Source organism: Macadamia integrifolia, chromosome 3 (assembly GCF_013358625.1).
Source record: "Macadamia integrifolia cultivar HAES 741 chromosome 3, SCU_Mint_v3, whole genome shotgun sequence".
NCBI lineage: Eukaryota > Viridiplantae > Streptophyta > Magnoliopsida > Proteales > Proteaceae > Macadamia > Macadamia integrifolia.
In genome coordinates this window covers 35883420-35898631 of record NC_056559.1, presented here as the reverse complement: position 1 = coordinate 35898631, position 15212 = coordinate 35883420, and the positions used below count along the sequence as shown (strand labels likewise).

Here is a 15212-nt window from a genome sequence, read left to right as displayed (position 1 = left end):
ACATCCCAAAATGAAAGGATGAAGAAGCCTGCTCCGCGAGTCGCCGCAAGTCCCTCCACGGCTTTGTTCGTCGTCGCTGCCGCTGTTCTTCAATTGCCGTACTTGCATCCGCATGAATGAAATCTTTGTCTTCTCTCTCCTTATTCTCTATACCACCGATCTTCCCATTCCCCATTTGATCTGAAGCTTTTATCACAGCAATATCCTTAGAGATGATCGGAATCAGAGCCGAGGTGAAGGAATCTCTGTTGTTGCTACCGCCGTAGTCGCCGGAAGGGGGTTCGTAGCCGCTAATCTGAAAAGCCTTGAGGAACGCCGGAAGGGTTGTGATGAAATCCGCCGTCGTCGCCTTTGTCGGAAGGGTTGTGATGAAATCAATTTGGAGATTGCAAGTATCGATCTTGCCATAACCCCATGTCTTTAGAAGCTCCTCCGTGATTCCTTCCATGTCGCCATCTATCACCGCTTCCGCTGCTCTTCACGGAGATCGATCGCCGCTGCTCTTCACGGAGATCGATCGTCGCTGCTCTTCACGGAGATCGATCGCCGCTGCTCTTCACGGAGATCGATCGCCGCTGCTTTTCACGGAGATCGATCGTCGTTGCTCTTCACGGAGATCGATCGCCGCTGCTCTTCACGGAGATTGGGAATGGGTTAGGTCTCAATTTGGGGAACAGGGTATAATACCGTAAATGGGTATTTTAGGTAGTTAACATTTAGAAAGGGTATTTTGGTATTAAAAGAAAAATATAATAGATGACATAACAGTGACTGACGGTAGGGGGTCTGAGTCTAATTTGGTGAAAGTGAGGGGGTGTTCCTATAATACTGGCATTCTCCAGGGGGTGGCGTTGTAAATTACCCTTTAAAAAAATAGAATCAAGATCCGGATCCGACCCGGCCATTGATTCAGACTCGTTAGCTAGACGAGTCGGATCGGACGGAATCAGCGATTCTTGAAACCGTTATGCGTGCGCACACGCTTAACTACATTACAAGGAGAAGATACAGGAAGGATCAGTAATGGAGAACACGTCCCTGGCTTCCTCTGTTCGTCACCTGAGCTGCGACATGGGTAGAGGAGAGAAAATGCTGGCCGGTGATCTCCCTGATTTCGTTGGCATATATGACTCTTCACCAGAAAATCACTAAGAATCCAATTGAATTATTAATTTTTTTTTATTAATTGAAGATTACGTTTTCCATCTTGGTAGTCATAACTGATAGAAAGAGAGTAGAGAGAGAGAGAGAAGATGAGGAAGATGAAGGAAGAACAGTAAACCTTCCTTATTCAATCATTCATGGTGTTTAAATACCAATTCAGTTTTAAAACCCATCCGTTCTGTACTGACCTGTTCTTCTTTCCTTCTATGGATTCCTAATTCGTAATTTGGAATTCAAGTAACGTATTCCAACTTCGTCTATCCTGAATTGTTCATACGTATTAGTAATTCCCAATTCCTTCAACCCTTCCTCAAATCTCTCAAGAATCTAGATGGAAGAAGCATCACTGGATCTTACCCAGTTTCTGTTTCAGTCTTATCAGCGTAAACGTATAGATTGTTGCCATTTGAACTAAGGACGAATTCTCTCTGCGTTGGAGAATTGGAGTTGCAGAGTCCTTCACCTTCTACATTTTCTATCTAATTTCTGCCGGAAAATATGTACCGGAAGAACAGTACGGCGCTTCTGTTCATGTTGGTCTCAGTGGCTCTGTTCGCCTCTTTCCTGTTCTGTCTCCCTCGTGATTTCTTAATACCCAGCAGAGAAATTCGTCGAACTTCGTCGGCGATCTTCAGGAACCACCAATCCGCTAAGAATCTCAATCTTCATCTCCAACTCGCCGTTGCTACTGAAGATGATATCAACCGCGCCCTCCACCACCACCTCTCATCCTCATCCTTTGCCGATCCCCAAACCGTCTCCATTCTCTTACCCGATTGGGAACTCCTCCTCATCCTCTCGCCGGATAAATCGTTACCGCATGACGGTACCGGCGACCCATACTATTGCCTCTTCCAGAACAACGCAACTTCTCCGGCGAAACCTGCCGGATTCTTACCTTCCACCAACCTCACCACCTTCAAGTGCCTTCTCCCCCAGAGCCTTCAACGTATCCGGCCCATCTTCCAACCCATTCTAACGAAGCGGCGAGAGTTTTGGCCCGTAACCGAATCGCCCGAGTTGTTACGATGGGGTTTTCTCACATATGAATCGTTTTCGACGGAAAATGACGTCATCTTGTTCGCCAAAGGCGTGAACAATCGTCAAGGCGTCAACCGGTCTCCGTCGGAGCTCCGCTGCGTGTTCGGCGACGACGATAGTAACGGAGTAATAACGGACGTCACCAGCTCCTCGCAGGAGGTTTTTCGTTGTCGCCACCCGGACGAAACTACCCTCGCCCGCTTGTCCCTCGTTGGGAAAGAAAAAAAGATTAAAATTTCCCTCCAGTTCCAGTTAGAAAAGGAGAAGAAGAAGGTCGTGCCATCCGTGGCGTACTACACACCCCCGTCCAAACCAGCACCAGAACCAGCACTAGTTCCTAGAGAGGGGAAGTCGCTACTGTGCGCATGTACAATGGTGTACAACGTGGGTAGGTTCTTGAAGGAATGGGTCCTTTACCATTCCAAACTCGGCGTCGAGAAGTTCTTCTTGTACGACAACGGCAGCGACGATGGCTTGGAACAGGTGGTTTCCGATCTCCTCCGCCGCGAATTATACAATAACTTGACGATCGAGACCCTATTGTGGCCATGGCCGAAGACGCAGGAGGGTGGCTTCTCACATTGTGCATTGCAGGCAAGGGATTCGTGTTCATGGATGATTTACATCGATGTGGACGAGTTCATCTTCTCTCCTTCATGGATCAATTCCTCAAACCCATCCACTAACATGCTCAGATCCTTGTTGCCAATCTCATCGTCAAGCTCGTCTCAGTTAGGGCAAATTGGGATCCGTTGCCTTGACTTCGGGCCATCGAACCAGAGATCGAATCCGGTTGGAGGAGTGACCCAGGGCTACACCTGCCGGAGAAGGTTCGACGAGAGGCATAAATCCATGGTTCTCTTAGACGCCATCGATGAGTCTTTACTGAACGTGATCCACCATTTCCGCCTGAAAGAGAGTTACAGAGGGAGGTGGTTGAGCTTGAGAGAAGGAGTAGTGAACCACTATAAGTACCAGGCGTGGCCGGAATTCAAGACCAAGTTCCGGCGGCGGGTCTCGGCTTACGTGGTGGATTGGAGAGAAGAAACAAATCCTAACTCCAAGGACAGGACACCGGGATTGGGTTTTTTACCGGTCGAACCAGAAGGGTGGGCCAACAAGTTTTGTGAGGTGAATGATACGAGTTTGCAGGAAGTCACCAAGAGATGGTTTGGGTCGAAGACGAGAACCGGGTTCAAAATGGCTTGGGAGGATGAGTGAGAGACAAGAATGAGGTCTAACCGGTATTGGAAGAATGGGTCCAGCCGTCCTGCAACAAAGCCATGTACAGTAACATACTCATACTGCACATAGATATTGCTAGAGGAAGAGAAGGAACTGGAAATCTTCTCCCACTCAAAATTTTCCCCTCCAGTGTTTAGAATCGGGATCAGATCGGTCAAAACTGATTCTAATTTCTAAGATTAGGGAATATTTTTGTCGATTCTGATTGATTCCTGGCTCTGTATTGTAATGTTTCTATTTTAAAAAATTGATTCTTGGTCCGGCATAGTTTTTTGTATTCCTATGTTTTTGGAGTGTTTCTGCACCTTAAATGTTGTATGGTAACACTAAAAATAACAAGTTTCTGTAACTAGGAAAAAACAAGAATTTGTATGGTTCGCACTTAACAGAAACATTTTCTGTTGTAAAAACAATAATTACATAAAATGCCACCTACACCATTCTCCATCATTCTTATTACGATTTATCTTCTTAAGGAAATGACAATCTATCTCTTCACTATCCTTCAACAAGATGGTGCAAGTGTGAACATCAAAGTCATTCCTCCCCTCAAATCTCAATGTAAATGGCTTCTTAAGGCAAATTCTATACTTACTATATGTTCAATCTAGCTCATGGGTTTGAGTTCACCTACATCATTCTCCATCATTCTTATTAAGATTATTGATCTTCTTGAGGAAAAGACCATCTTTCTCTTCACTATCCTTCAACAAGAGGGTGCAAGTGGGAACATCAAATACTACCTAGTTATTCCTCCCCTCAATATAAAAGGAAAATTCCGTACTTGCTTTATGTTCAATATAGCTCATGGGTTTGAGTTTTGAGGGGGATGAGGATTTCAAAAAGATCTTGTTTCTCAACTTAGATAGTGGTCAACTCAAAGCCACCAACTCTTAGATAAAACCATGATAGAATAAATGATAGTTAAGGCTAAAAGAGTTTCCAAACCATGGATTACCATTTTCTGTAACCAGCAGTTTCTTATATAATTAGATAAGATGGTGTTCAGGTATAGGTTGGATTTCATATTTTAATCTCAAATTCATAAAGATTTCTGAACTTGCAATCTGCAAGTGTTTTCAAAAACCAACATTGAACAAATACAAAACCAGAAGGACGAAATAAATTACCCTCTCCAGAACCAACCACATCCCATATCGTTTTAACTCCAAAATGATAACAAAGCAACTAAGCTTCATCTTTTGAACACACAAATTTTATATGTGAATGATGAAATTACCCTTTTCTAGAAACAACCCAACTTGCTCTATCTAATTAAGACCATTTTCACAAATGCTTGAGAGTTGAGAGAAAAGAATAGAGAAAAAGGAAATCAGAGAAGGAAAATGGTTGCCTTGCTTTGCAATCGCATTTCGCCTCTCTATCCTTCAAACCCAAATAAATCTTTGCAGCTCAATTGAAATACCAAAAACCCATCTCGTTTCCCTCCTTAAAAAAATCCATCTTGCTTTCTTGCTCCATAAATCCATCATAATCGGTACTGTCGACGTCCATACCTGAAAAGCCTAAAATCGAGCTCGAATTCTTTGGAGTAAGGCCTTGCTTGATTTCAATTCTTTCCTTCGCCCCTTATTGGTTCCTGAAGTTTCTTCTTCCAGTTGAGAGAGAGAGAGAGAGAGAGGAATAAGAAGAAGAGGAGGAAGAAGAAGCAGAAGAAGGTACCTGAGATCTCCTTCTCCTAAACGTCAAATGTTGGGATGTCACAAGAGGCTAGGGTTTTGTGTGATTGAAGAAGATGAAGATCATTCAACGGTTCTGAGGCAAGTTTATATTTTAAATGGAAAATACCATTTATGCCCCTCATCATTTAAAAGCACCCATTGTTTCTCCGCCTTTTGCCCAGAATCGATTCGATTCTGAAAATGAAAAGCCTGCTTTTCATGCTCCCAAAAAAAATTACTCCAAAGGTTTAAAAGTGCTTGATTCATTTAAAAAAACATTAGAAATTAAACCGACTTACCATAAAGTTTTTACCCTATTCCTGTTCCAAAAAAATGAAAAAACAATAGAATCCATGTTTTTAGAACGTTAAGAGTACATAGCCATTGATCCGTATCAAAATCAACTGGGACGGTTCCAGATGCCAATACCTTTCTTTTACTTATTTAATAGGATTTTTTTTTTAACGGTTTGTAAAAAGAATATATTTTTTAGACTAACTTTTCTTTAGTCACAGTGAAGGAGAATTTTTTATTGCAAGCATCAGATGTCTCTAGATGTGTTTACAAGAATATCAAGAAAGTATTTTGAGAAACATATTAAAATCCTATATTGAATGATGTGGTAAAACTAAGGTTGCGTTTGGTAGTCATTCTGAAAAAACATTTCTGGTGTTTTTTTGTTCTATGAAAATAAAAAGATGGAATAAAGAATTTGGCGTCGATTTTGTGTGTTTCTGATTTTTTGGGGAAAAAAAGAATCTAGAAATGTAAAATGATGAATGACAAAACCTTGTTTCTTTATTTCTGTTTCGTTCCTAAAACAGGTTCACTAAATACCTTTTTTTTTTTTTTTTTTTTTTTTAAAAAGGCATTTTAGCACAAAAACTGAAAATTCTATTTTTGACACGAAACGTCGATTTTGGAACTAAATGACTACGGCTGTGTTTGGTAAAGTTTCTGAACAGAAACAACATTTCATGTTGAAAACGGAGATTTTAGTTTCTGTGTCAAAATACCCTTTTTTTTTAACGAAACAGGAACGACAGAATTACCTTTTGTCATTCCGTCAATTTTTATTTCTAGCTTTTTTTTTTCTTCTATTCACTTTTTGTTCTAAAAAAATTGAAACACATCATAAATGCACCAAACGCTTTTTGAGCGAAAAAACTCTAAAAACGTTTTTCACAACGTTACCAAATGCAGCCTAAATTTTGTAAAAATCATTTTTATTTTTTAAATTCGTTTTGCATTTATATTTTTTTCACATGGCAAATGAGGTTGTAGGAGACGTTTGAAACAGCTCAATGCATGGTGGGGTCAGGGGTGGGTCCTCTGGCATGTTGAGTGGAGTTTGATGAGGAAAGTAAAGGCTTGAGGTTGAGGTTCGTGATCTGTCAAACATCGTTTGCAGTTAACTAGACTTAATATGTAGAAGATCTCTATTCTCTAAGCCTACCTTTTAAGTAACCTTTCTTCAAAAGAAGAGAGGAGGGAGTCAAATTGGGAATTATAGAGCGGATCAATTTTAAAGTTGGACTGGAATGTCACTGGATAAACTAAAATAGGCCAAAGGCTTTAAACTTTTTGGAGGCTTAGTGCACAACTGATGGTTGGAAGGATTCGGACATGTATTCAACATATGGATGCGCATCTTTGGGAGGGTCAAATGCATGCTGGGTCTTCAGTGGCATTGAAGAGGATCTTAATCTTACCAATTTTGCTTTTGTGCCGAAGAATCGGTTGTACATGCCCTAATTCTTGCCCTTTTTGTGGCAGAATTTTAGGCATAGTTTCTCTTCTGTGTTTCAATACAACTGACTTTTATTGTAAATGTTCAAAGACTAGTTGAGCCACATGGAGGACTGGTAGTTGCAAATCGGTCAACTAGATTTATTTATGTTTTTGGGGATGCAAGACTCACGCAATGCCTAGATAAGGACTCACAATGAGCCAAACAAGGGACCAATGAGGGTCAAAAGACGACCAACAAGAGATTACCAAAAGGGTTCACTAGGCCACACTTATTACTAATTACTAAAATACTATTATATTTCAAGAATGTGACGGTTCAAGAACATGGGGTAGGAGGGTCGAATTTGTGACCTTCCCTAGACTTATGCTGAAGCCCAACAGCCTAATAGCCCTTCCCAGTTGGCTTGGAGGGGACACAGTACTCTGCTTCAGGAAGCGAGGTCCCGTGATCAAATCTTCGCCGCTGCACCTAACTTCTTAGTGCCATTGCACAAGAGTTTCTGTCTCAAACTAACCCAATCCTGTGCAAACGGTATCACAATGACCCCATGAACTAGTCGGGCCAAAGATCCGGACACCCTAGGTTAAAAAAGAAAAAGAAAAAAAAAGGGCAATCAAACACAAAAGCTTCCTTTTACACCAAAAAAACAAGACAAAGCTTCTTTTGAAGGGTTGTAAAGGAAGCCCCTGTCCCAAGAAATTGATAGCTAATGTGATCAATCCTCAAAGAAATACTTCAAAGAAAGTTTCTTATAACTACAATCCACAGACTGCCACCTGATGTGGTGAAATTGGATTAGGAGTAAACTGTTTCAACCCATCAGGTTCTTCTAATCTTGAATTTCTTTGACTGGTGGATCAAATAATCAATTTTAAAAATGTACCCCTCACATCCTAAGGCCTTTTGGCCCTGCAATCCTACTGTCCAACTGATCTGATCACAATCCTATAATTTGGTGAAACAGTCCATGAAAACACAGGTGGTTTTAAGCTCAAGTGACTAATCAAGGTTATAGGTATTGGTATCTGTGGCCATATACCAATACCATTTTGATATATGTATCAGGTGAAAATTCAAAAACCAGTCATTTTACAGTTGGTACTCCCGATCCGTATCAGCATCATATCAGAGTGTGGTATAAGCGATACCGATATTTTGATCCATGTGACTAATAGAGAGGTCAATTAAAATCAAAGAGAATGAAAACCCACTTGCAGCATTTACTCCAATGTTCTCGCCACATTGCATAAAGGGAAAATCTTTATCGTAACCAAAGTTGGTGAAAAAGAAGTTGTAAATTTTCTTTTTTGCCATTTTACTATAACACATTTTTTTATTTCAAACATATAAGAAAATAATAACTCTTGAGAATGAGATAATGGCAAGTCACTTTTACATTATTTAATTTTTTTTTTATATCCTTAACTTCAAGAACTTTTCGGAATGAGGCAATGCAATCAAATCAAAGTTCCAACCTCACTGTTCATCACTTTATTTAGTTCAACTATGAATATGATCATGAATATGAAATCAAGAGCTTCAATATCCATCATTCATCTATATAAATCATATCGATAAATGAGAAAGTTGAGATTAATTACAGTTATAAATATTATCTAATGATGCTCTGAGTCAGGAGAAACTCATGAGAATTCGTCAACAAAAGATCTTGCTTTGTGTTTTCTCTTGAAAACATCTTGCCTGAATTTCTTGATCTCACTCTGAATCTCCATGGATGGTTTCCTCTCAATACATTCCTTTTCTGTCTCCAGCATCCTTTTCCTCTTTTCCACTTGCATGGCTGTTGTCTGGTTCTCCAACTCCTGCAGCTTCTCATCTTCCTGTAAATCCTGTTCTCCAAGTCGGGGTTTAAATGTAAGTACGTATGTATTTATCCATGTACAAACACACCTCTGTGCATAGGTCTGATTGCATAAGGGGTATTAAAATGCCTCATTTCCAGTTTAGTTGATCAAAGGCTAGGAGGTACTCTGTTCAACCTGAGCTGAGCCCATATTTCAGGTTAAGAGAGAGAGGCAGGAGCAAGGTCATATTATTGGCTGTGTCAAGAATTGCCACCCCAGCACAACATTGGTGAAGATGAATTGGTCTCAGCTGGCGGCTTTGCAACTAACAGCCATATTAAGCCAAGTCTGTATGGTCATGTCTTTATGTTTGCTGCAAAACTGTGATACCCTGGTCAGATATCGAGTCATCTCTATTTTTACCACACTGTATGAATGCCTAGGAATGAATTCCATCGGGCATATATTAGACTATCCCAAATTAAAGGGAAAAAGAATACAGCTTAACAAGTCGCTAGCAAAGCACTGACAGAAATAAAGCGGCCAAGAGATAAAATAAGGCACAGAGTAATACCTTGAGATCATGTATAAGGGTATCCAGGGATTTAATCTTCCTATGTGGCCAACGAGGTATACCAAGTTCCCTGCACTTTCTCTTAAGTACGGTGAGTCCAACATTCAGATTTCTTGACGCTTCAACTATGGGAAGATCAAAATACTTGACAAGATCAGATAACTCAATTCTCTTTATGTGCTCCGTTGCCGCTCTCTTCTTCTTCTTCCCCGTTGCATCTGAAATCTTTCATTCAAACTATAAGAAGATGAAAATTATCAAATCATGGGGCAAAACGACCTCCAAACAAAAGAAAGTTACTTGTCAGTACAATCATATAAAGTGATGGTCCTCCAGCTGAGCTGAAGCCGAACCATTTACTTGACCAAGTTATTTCTGGTCCAAATCACATCAAAATAGTGCATAAGTTAGACGAAACTGGGCTCATCTGAAACTCAACAGTTATTAATTCAAATCAAAGCTCAACTAGGTAACTATCTAGTATGATCAGTATCGAATAATGAGAGTTCTAAGTAAAACTATGTACTACGTTTGAATAACTACAAAATGTAACAAATCATTACATGTGGAATTCTCGTTATATGAAATCATGGTTTTATCTCTCATAAAGTAAAAGAGAATTTTAACAAAACAAATATTTGAAGAAAAGTATTACTCAGAAATAGGACACGATGAAGAAAATAAGATGTAAGCATTCTCAAAAAAAAGTGTTGGACCATTTGAAAATGAAATTTCTCTTGTGTCACTGAACAGAAGTAATGATACATATCTTAATGAAACTGAAATAAGAACTAATAGCGTTCTCTGTCAAAGCAACATATGAAGTATTTGAAAACAATTATCTTCATCAGAAAATACACATCGTTTTATTTTTATTGTATGCCTTGGGTTTAAATAAAAAAAAAAAAAAAAGCTTTCAGTTATTGCGTATTTTACAATGTACTATACCACTATTGAAATGTTTCTACCACTGGTAACTCACAGTTGTTTTGATCACTAATATTGATCAGTTAAATTAAGGGTAATTTACAACGCCACCCCCTAGAGAATGCCATTATTATAGAGACACCCCCTGCCTAATAGCAAATTGTGTTCACACCCCTTACTGTCTGTCACTGTTAGGGAATATACCTCAAGTGTTGACATCAGTTGGTATATTTTTTGTTAACTACCAAAATACCCTCATAAAATGTAAAGTACTGATATACCCTTCTCTTCTCTTAACCCCTAACCCCATCCTCCACCATCGTCTTCATCCCCAAACCGTGAAGAGCAGAGCCACCACGGTAAATCTCGAGCTCTATTGGCTGTATGCCCCAACTACAATGGAGTAACTCGATTGCACCCAATCCATTGGGATTTGGCTCGTCTCCTCCCTGTTGTCTCTCATCCTTGACAAGAAGAACGAAGAAATTTTTCATCATGAAACGAAGAAGAATAAAAGGAAGTAGGAGGAGAAAATTTTGAAATGAAGAAGAAAGGAGAAGAGAAGAAGGAGATTTCTGTAGAAGAACAACCCTAAATTTGCCACTGTTTATTACAGAATCCCAACAAATCATATTTTAATTCCTTCCTAATTCTTCTTCTTCAATGTTCACTGAAATCTTCAAGGATCTCTGAGAAAATCAAACAAAACCCCTTATCTATACTCCCTCTCGGAGCCTCTCAACATGTATGGAGGAGTTGGTCCAACATATAGCGACATCGGGCATCAGAAATTGCAAAAAACAGAGCACCCATAATGTTTTCATGGAAGCTTTAACATTCAGCACTGGATTATTGCTTTTGTGACGATGTTCTATAATTCGATGAGGACACAACTGGTTGAAGGCTGAGATTGAAAAGGTGGGTGGTCTGGTGGATCGGCCAAGAGATTTTATTTTGGGAGAGCACTTGCAGTGGCAAATTTAGGGTTGCGGTGCTTCAATCGCTTTGGATTCTCCGCGAGATTGAGTGAACAATGGAGTAGAGAAGAACGAAGTCCCGATCGGGTCAGATCCGTATGTTTACTTGATTGAATGGTTGTTTTGGAATTTGAAAAAGGGTAAAATCGACATTTTAAATCCTCATTTAACAGTAACTGACGGTAAGGGGTATGAATGCAATTTAGTATTAGGCAAGGGGTGTCTCTATAATAGTGGCATTCTCTAGGGGGTGGCATTGTAAATTACCCTTAAATTAATGAGGCCCTCTATGGTCATGAAGCCAACAACAATCAGTTTGCTGCATACATTTCAAGGTAATAGCTATCCCAGCTTTCTTCATTTCCATCATCATCTATGACTACTTCTAGGTGGCAAAGTTATTGGTATTTTAAAATCCAACCCTTCGGGCACTTTAGCTGCCGGTTTATAATAATGCCATACATGAAGACAGTTCTTGGTTAAGTGCTACGAGAGGCTTTTCCAGCCAGAAGAGAAAAAAATAATGTAACATGATGCCTGAAAGAAAAAATTACAGAATGAACAAAATTTTGAACCTCATACTGCTTCATCAATTTGTAAGTCTCAGTTTATAATAAATGCATACAACAAGACATTTCTTGATTCATAGCTACGAGAGATTTTTCTAACCAGGAGTAAAGAAAATCAGAAATTATATAAAAAAAGGATATCCCCAAAAATATTTTAGGAGAAAATTTCGCACCTGGTACAGCTTCATCACTTTGTTGATTCTCCAATAATTCTTCCATATGAAGGGGGGGAGAAACACTGTTAAGATCCTGATCAAGCATTTGATCTTTCTTTTCTTCACAGGTTTCCTTGGGTGCAAATTGCTGGACCTTTTTGTTTTTTGTTCCAGAACTCAATTGGAATGCCTTTTCAATATCATCTGCCAGCATTGGGATGGCTTTCAATTTGGGATTTCTGAAATGTTGAAAAAAAAAGTTAGGTACAGTGGAAAACAAAAACATGTATAAATTTATGTGGCTTTAAAAATGATGATGGTTTATCATTTCAAATTTCCAATAATTAAATATAGGCCAAGCTATATTTTTATTCAAGAAAAACCATGGCCCAGGTTAGATTTTGTGATGAAAATAGAAGGTCAATGTCTTAAAGATTTTACTCTGCACCAGTGTTTTGAGAACTAGATCAGACCAGATAGTTGGACAACCAAAGCATCTTATGGTCTTACTCTCCAGACTGTCCTTTGCTCAAGAGCCATTGAGTTGGTCAAAAAACTGTTCAGAGCGTTTGTCAACCACATGGTGTATCTGCCAATTCTTGGACTGAACTTCTTGTAAAACAAGGACAAAAAATTACTTAGATGAATGGGAATGAGCATTATAATCATGCCACCAGTCCAAAAGCCCCTTTGTGTGACAATCTATAAATATAACTCTTTTCTGATGTACTCTTTAAAATTTTTCTGTTTGCATTTGCCACACACAACCCCCACCCCCCAAAAAAGTGATACTGTACCTTGACAGTTGGACAATCAGAGCATCAACCACAGGACCAGAATACTCTGAGTTCCATTAACGATTTTCTGAAACGTTGCTCCACATGTGGATGCCTATTCCACAGTCAAGACTAGGCCACCTCTATCACAAGCCAAGGGAAACCCCTGTCCAATAGCAATACTAACTTCCCATTCAGAAGCAAAACCAAGGCTCCATTTTGGTTGCTAGGGAAATTAAATGGAAAGGTAGTGAAATTTTTTAAATCTAAAAAGGAAACTTTGGCAATCATTATCCAACATGATTGTATAAATTACTTAAAAGGGCTGAGGATAGGCACACCGCTCGCTTGCGGGTGCTAGCAGTGTGCACCAATGACAAGAATGGGACAGGTGGTATTTTCCGGGGGGTGGGGAGAGAGACAGACACATGGCTGGGCACAGCGCAGCCTTTTCCCTTACTTCAATTTCTTACCATATTTAGTAATGATGCTTTTTAGATGTAATTTTCTTGGATTTAGATGCAAAGTAAAACGAACTTTGATAACCAAATGTGGAATGATTTGGAGTTAATAATATAATCATGCAAAGTTTCTGTTTTAGATTTGAAAATTTCACTTCCCTACTCTTTAATTTCCCTCGCAACCAAAAGGAGCCCAAAAGAGAGGTGGATTGCGAAAAATAACTTAAGAGAAGCCATAGGTATGATGACATCGAATCCTAGGATTTCGCATTTATATTAAATTTGGTTCATCATGCATTAAAGAGATGAACAACCACTCAGCTGAAAGCTCATAGTGGTTTTGATCATGTCTGGCATGGGTAAGACTACCATAAGAAAAAATCGAGCTTTGCAGTTTGTTCCAACTGTGGAAACCTTTGGGGCTTTATTGTAAGTCATTTTGAGTTTCCAATGTGGCCTATAGTTCATTAGAGAACTTGCCCACTCTTTTTGCAGGTTCCTCAACCGTAACAGCAGTGCTAGAAACCCAAGAAACTGAAGCATCTTCTGGAGTTTAAGCAGTAGAATGCAAGCCTTAGATGACCCGTTGTCATTATTGAATCCAAAAGATTGGATTAATCTGGCTGTCAACTTCTCTTGCAAACAATTCAGGATGAGTTTAAAGTGAGTCCACAATAACTCAAGTTGGAGAACCATTTGTTTCTTAAACAACTTAATTAAAAATAAGAAATCCAATACAAGGGACCCTTTAACTTTTCATTGGCATGTACTAATAAATTAAGTTCCAAGAGATTAGCACTAAAATTATAGAACTGGAAATCAGAAACTTCCGCGCTTCTCATCTAACGAAAGCGAATCTCTACTTCCAAAAGCCCATGATGTAAGTTAAAACAAGGCAGGTTGAATCCATTCAAATCAATTCAACATAGCATTCTAGCATACAAGCGAAAGCGGATACTAAAAACACAGAAGCAGTGAAGAAGCAGAAAGTAAAAAAGAAAAAAAAGAAGAGAAGATCAATACCTCGATAACTTGAGTATCCAAGGAAAGTGAGAAGGAGGACAAGGAGTATCGGCGTTGAAAGCAAATATACAGGACCAAAGCCCAATCATCCGACCCTTGGTGAAATCAGACACGCGATGCTTGGACAATTTGAGAAAAGGGTGAGCAGGGTGAGCTTGCATTTCCACATAAGAAGTGGGCGAGAAAATAAACTCTCTCTCCAATCTCTTCTCCTGCCCATCTTCGAATCGATAAACATGAACGCTTCTGAACAGTTCTGCAACCAACATTTCAAAAAACCCAGATGAAACGAAGGAAAAGAACAGAAAAAAAAAAAAAAAAAATCAAGTATTCATCAAGGAATCCACAAGAACAGAGGAGGTAGTGCCAACGTTTTCTGATGATGCTCCTGAAGACTGCTAGATCAAAAAGAAGAGGGCTTTCACAGGAATCCATAGAGAATAAATCATGACTATGTGAAGGTCGGCCAAGGTTTCGAAGAGAGTTGCAGAGAAAAAAATGGAGAAACGACGAGCGAGAGAGTTCACTTTATATATACTCTCTCTCTCTCTCTCTCTAGTCTCTCACTCTCTAGTCTCTCCTGGTTCTGTGCTTGATTTGATTTTAGTTTCGAAAAGTACCCTTTCTTCCGTCCTTCTCTTTCCCAGTTTGTTTCTTCGAACCCCATCTTTTGTCTCTGCTGTCCCATTAAATAATTAAATAATTACGAAGAAAATAATCACACAGGTTGGACCAATCAAACCAATAAAATAATGAATCGAACCGGATCAAATGCCTCATCCGATGGTTTTGGATTTGGGTTTTTGGAAATTGAAAAAAAAAAAATTTGCTAAAATCCTTTTTATAGTGTTTAGGAAAAACGATTCTCTAAGCCACCAGGAGAGGGTATGATAAAGGTTTGGAAACAGCCTGAGTTAGATAAAAGAGAATCAAGATTGGCCTCGATCAGTCAATTGACTTTGATCCGACCAATTTCTTAAGACTTTACTACACTAACACTTTATTTCTCTCTCTCTCTCTCTCCTTGTCATATGAAATAACTTTGCTCCCTCTTATATGT

The 15212-nt window shown here is 39.4% G+C and overlaps 2 protein-coding genes across 3 annotated transcripts; one reads left to right on the top strand and one right to left on the bottom strand.

Annotated features, from left to right (window-relative positions):
* Nucleotides 1-831: 831 nt before the first annotated feature.
* LOC122073501 (glycosyltransferase family 92 protein RCOM_0530710-like) lies at nucleotides 832-3717 on the top strand. Its single transcript, XM_042638093.1, has one exon. It carries the CDS (start codon nucleotides 1663-1665, stop codon nucleotides 3424-3426), a length of 1764 nt encoding a protein of 587 aa, XP_042494027.1. The 5' UTR covers nucleotides 832-1662; the 3' UTR covers nucleotides 3427-3717.
* Nucleotides 3718-8350: 4633 nt separating this feature from the next.
* LOC122073234 (protein RKD5-like) lies at nucleotides 8351-14800 on the bottom strand. Of its 2 annotated transcripts, none has more exons than XM_042637776.1 (5): nucleotides 14524-14800; nucleotides 14153-14408; nucleotides 11911-12131; nucleotides 9265-9482; nucleotides 8351-8735 (listed from the first exon to the last, which is right to left on the bottom strand). In XM_042637776.1, the coding sequence occupies exons 1-5, from the start codon at nucleotides 14585-14587 to the stop codon at nucleotides 8529-8531; spliced, it is 966 nt and encodes a 321-aa protein (XP_042493710.1). In that variant the 5' UTR covers nucleotides 14588-14800; the 3' UTR covers nucleotides 8351-8528. The 2 variants fall into 2 exon arrangements, with proteins under 2 accessions (XP_042493710.1, XP_042493711.1); XM_042637777.1 differs by lacking the exon at nucleotides 8351-8735 and adding an exon at nucleotides 8742-9071.
* Between the last annotated feature and the right edge of the window lie 412 nt (nucleotides 14801-15212).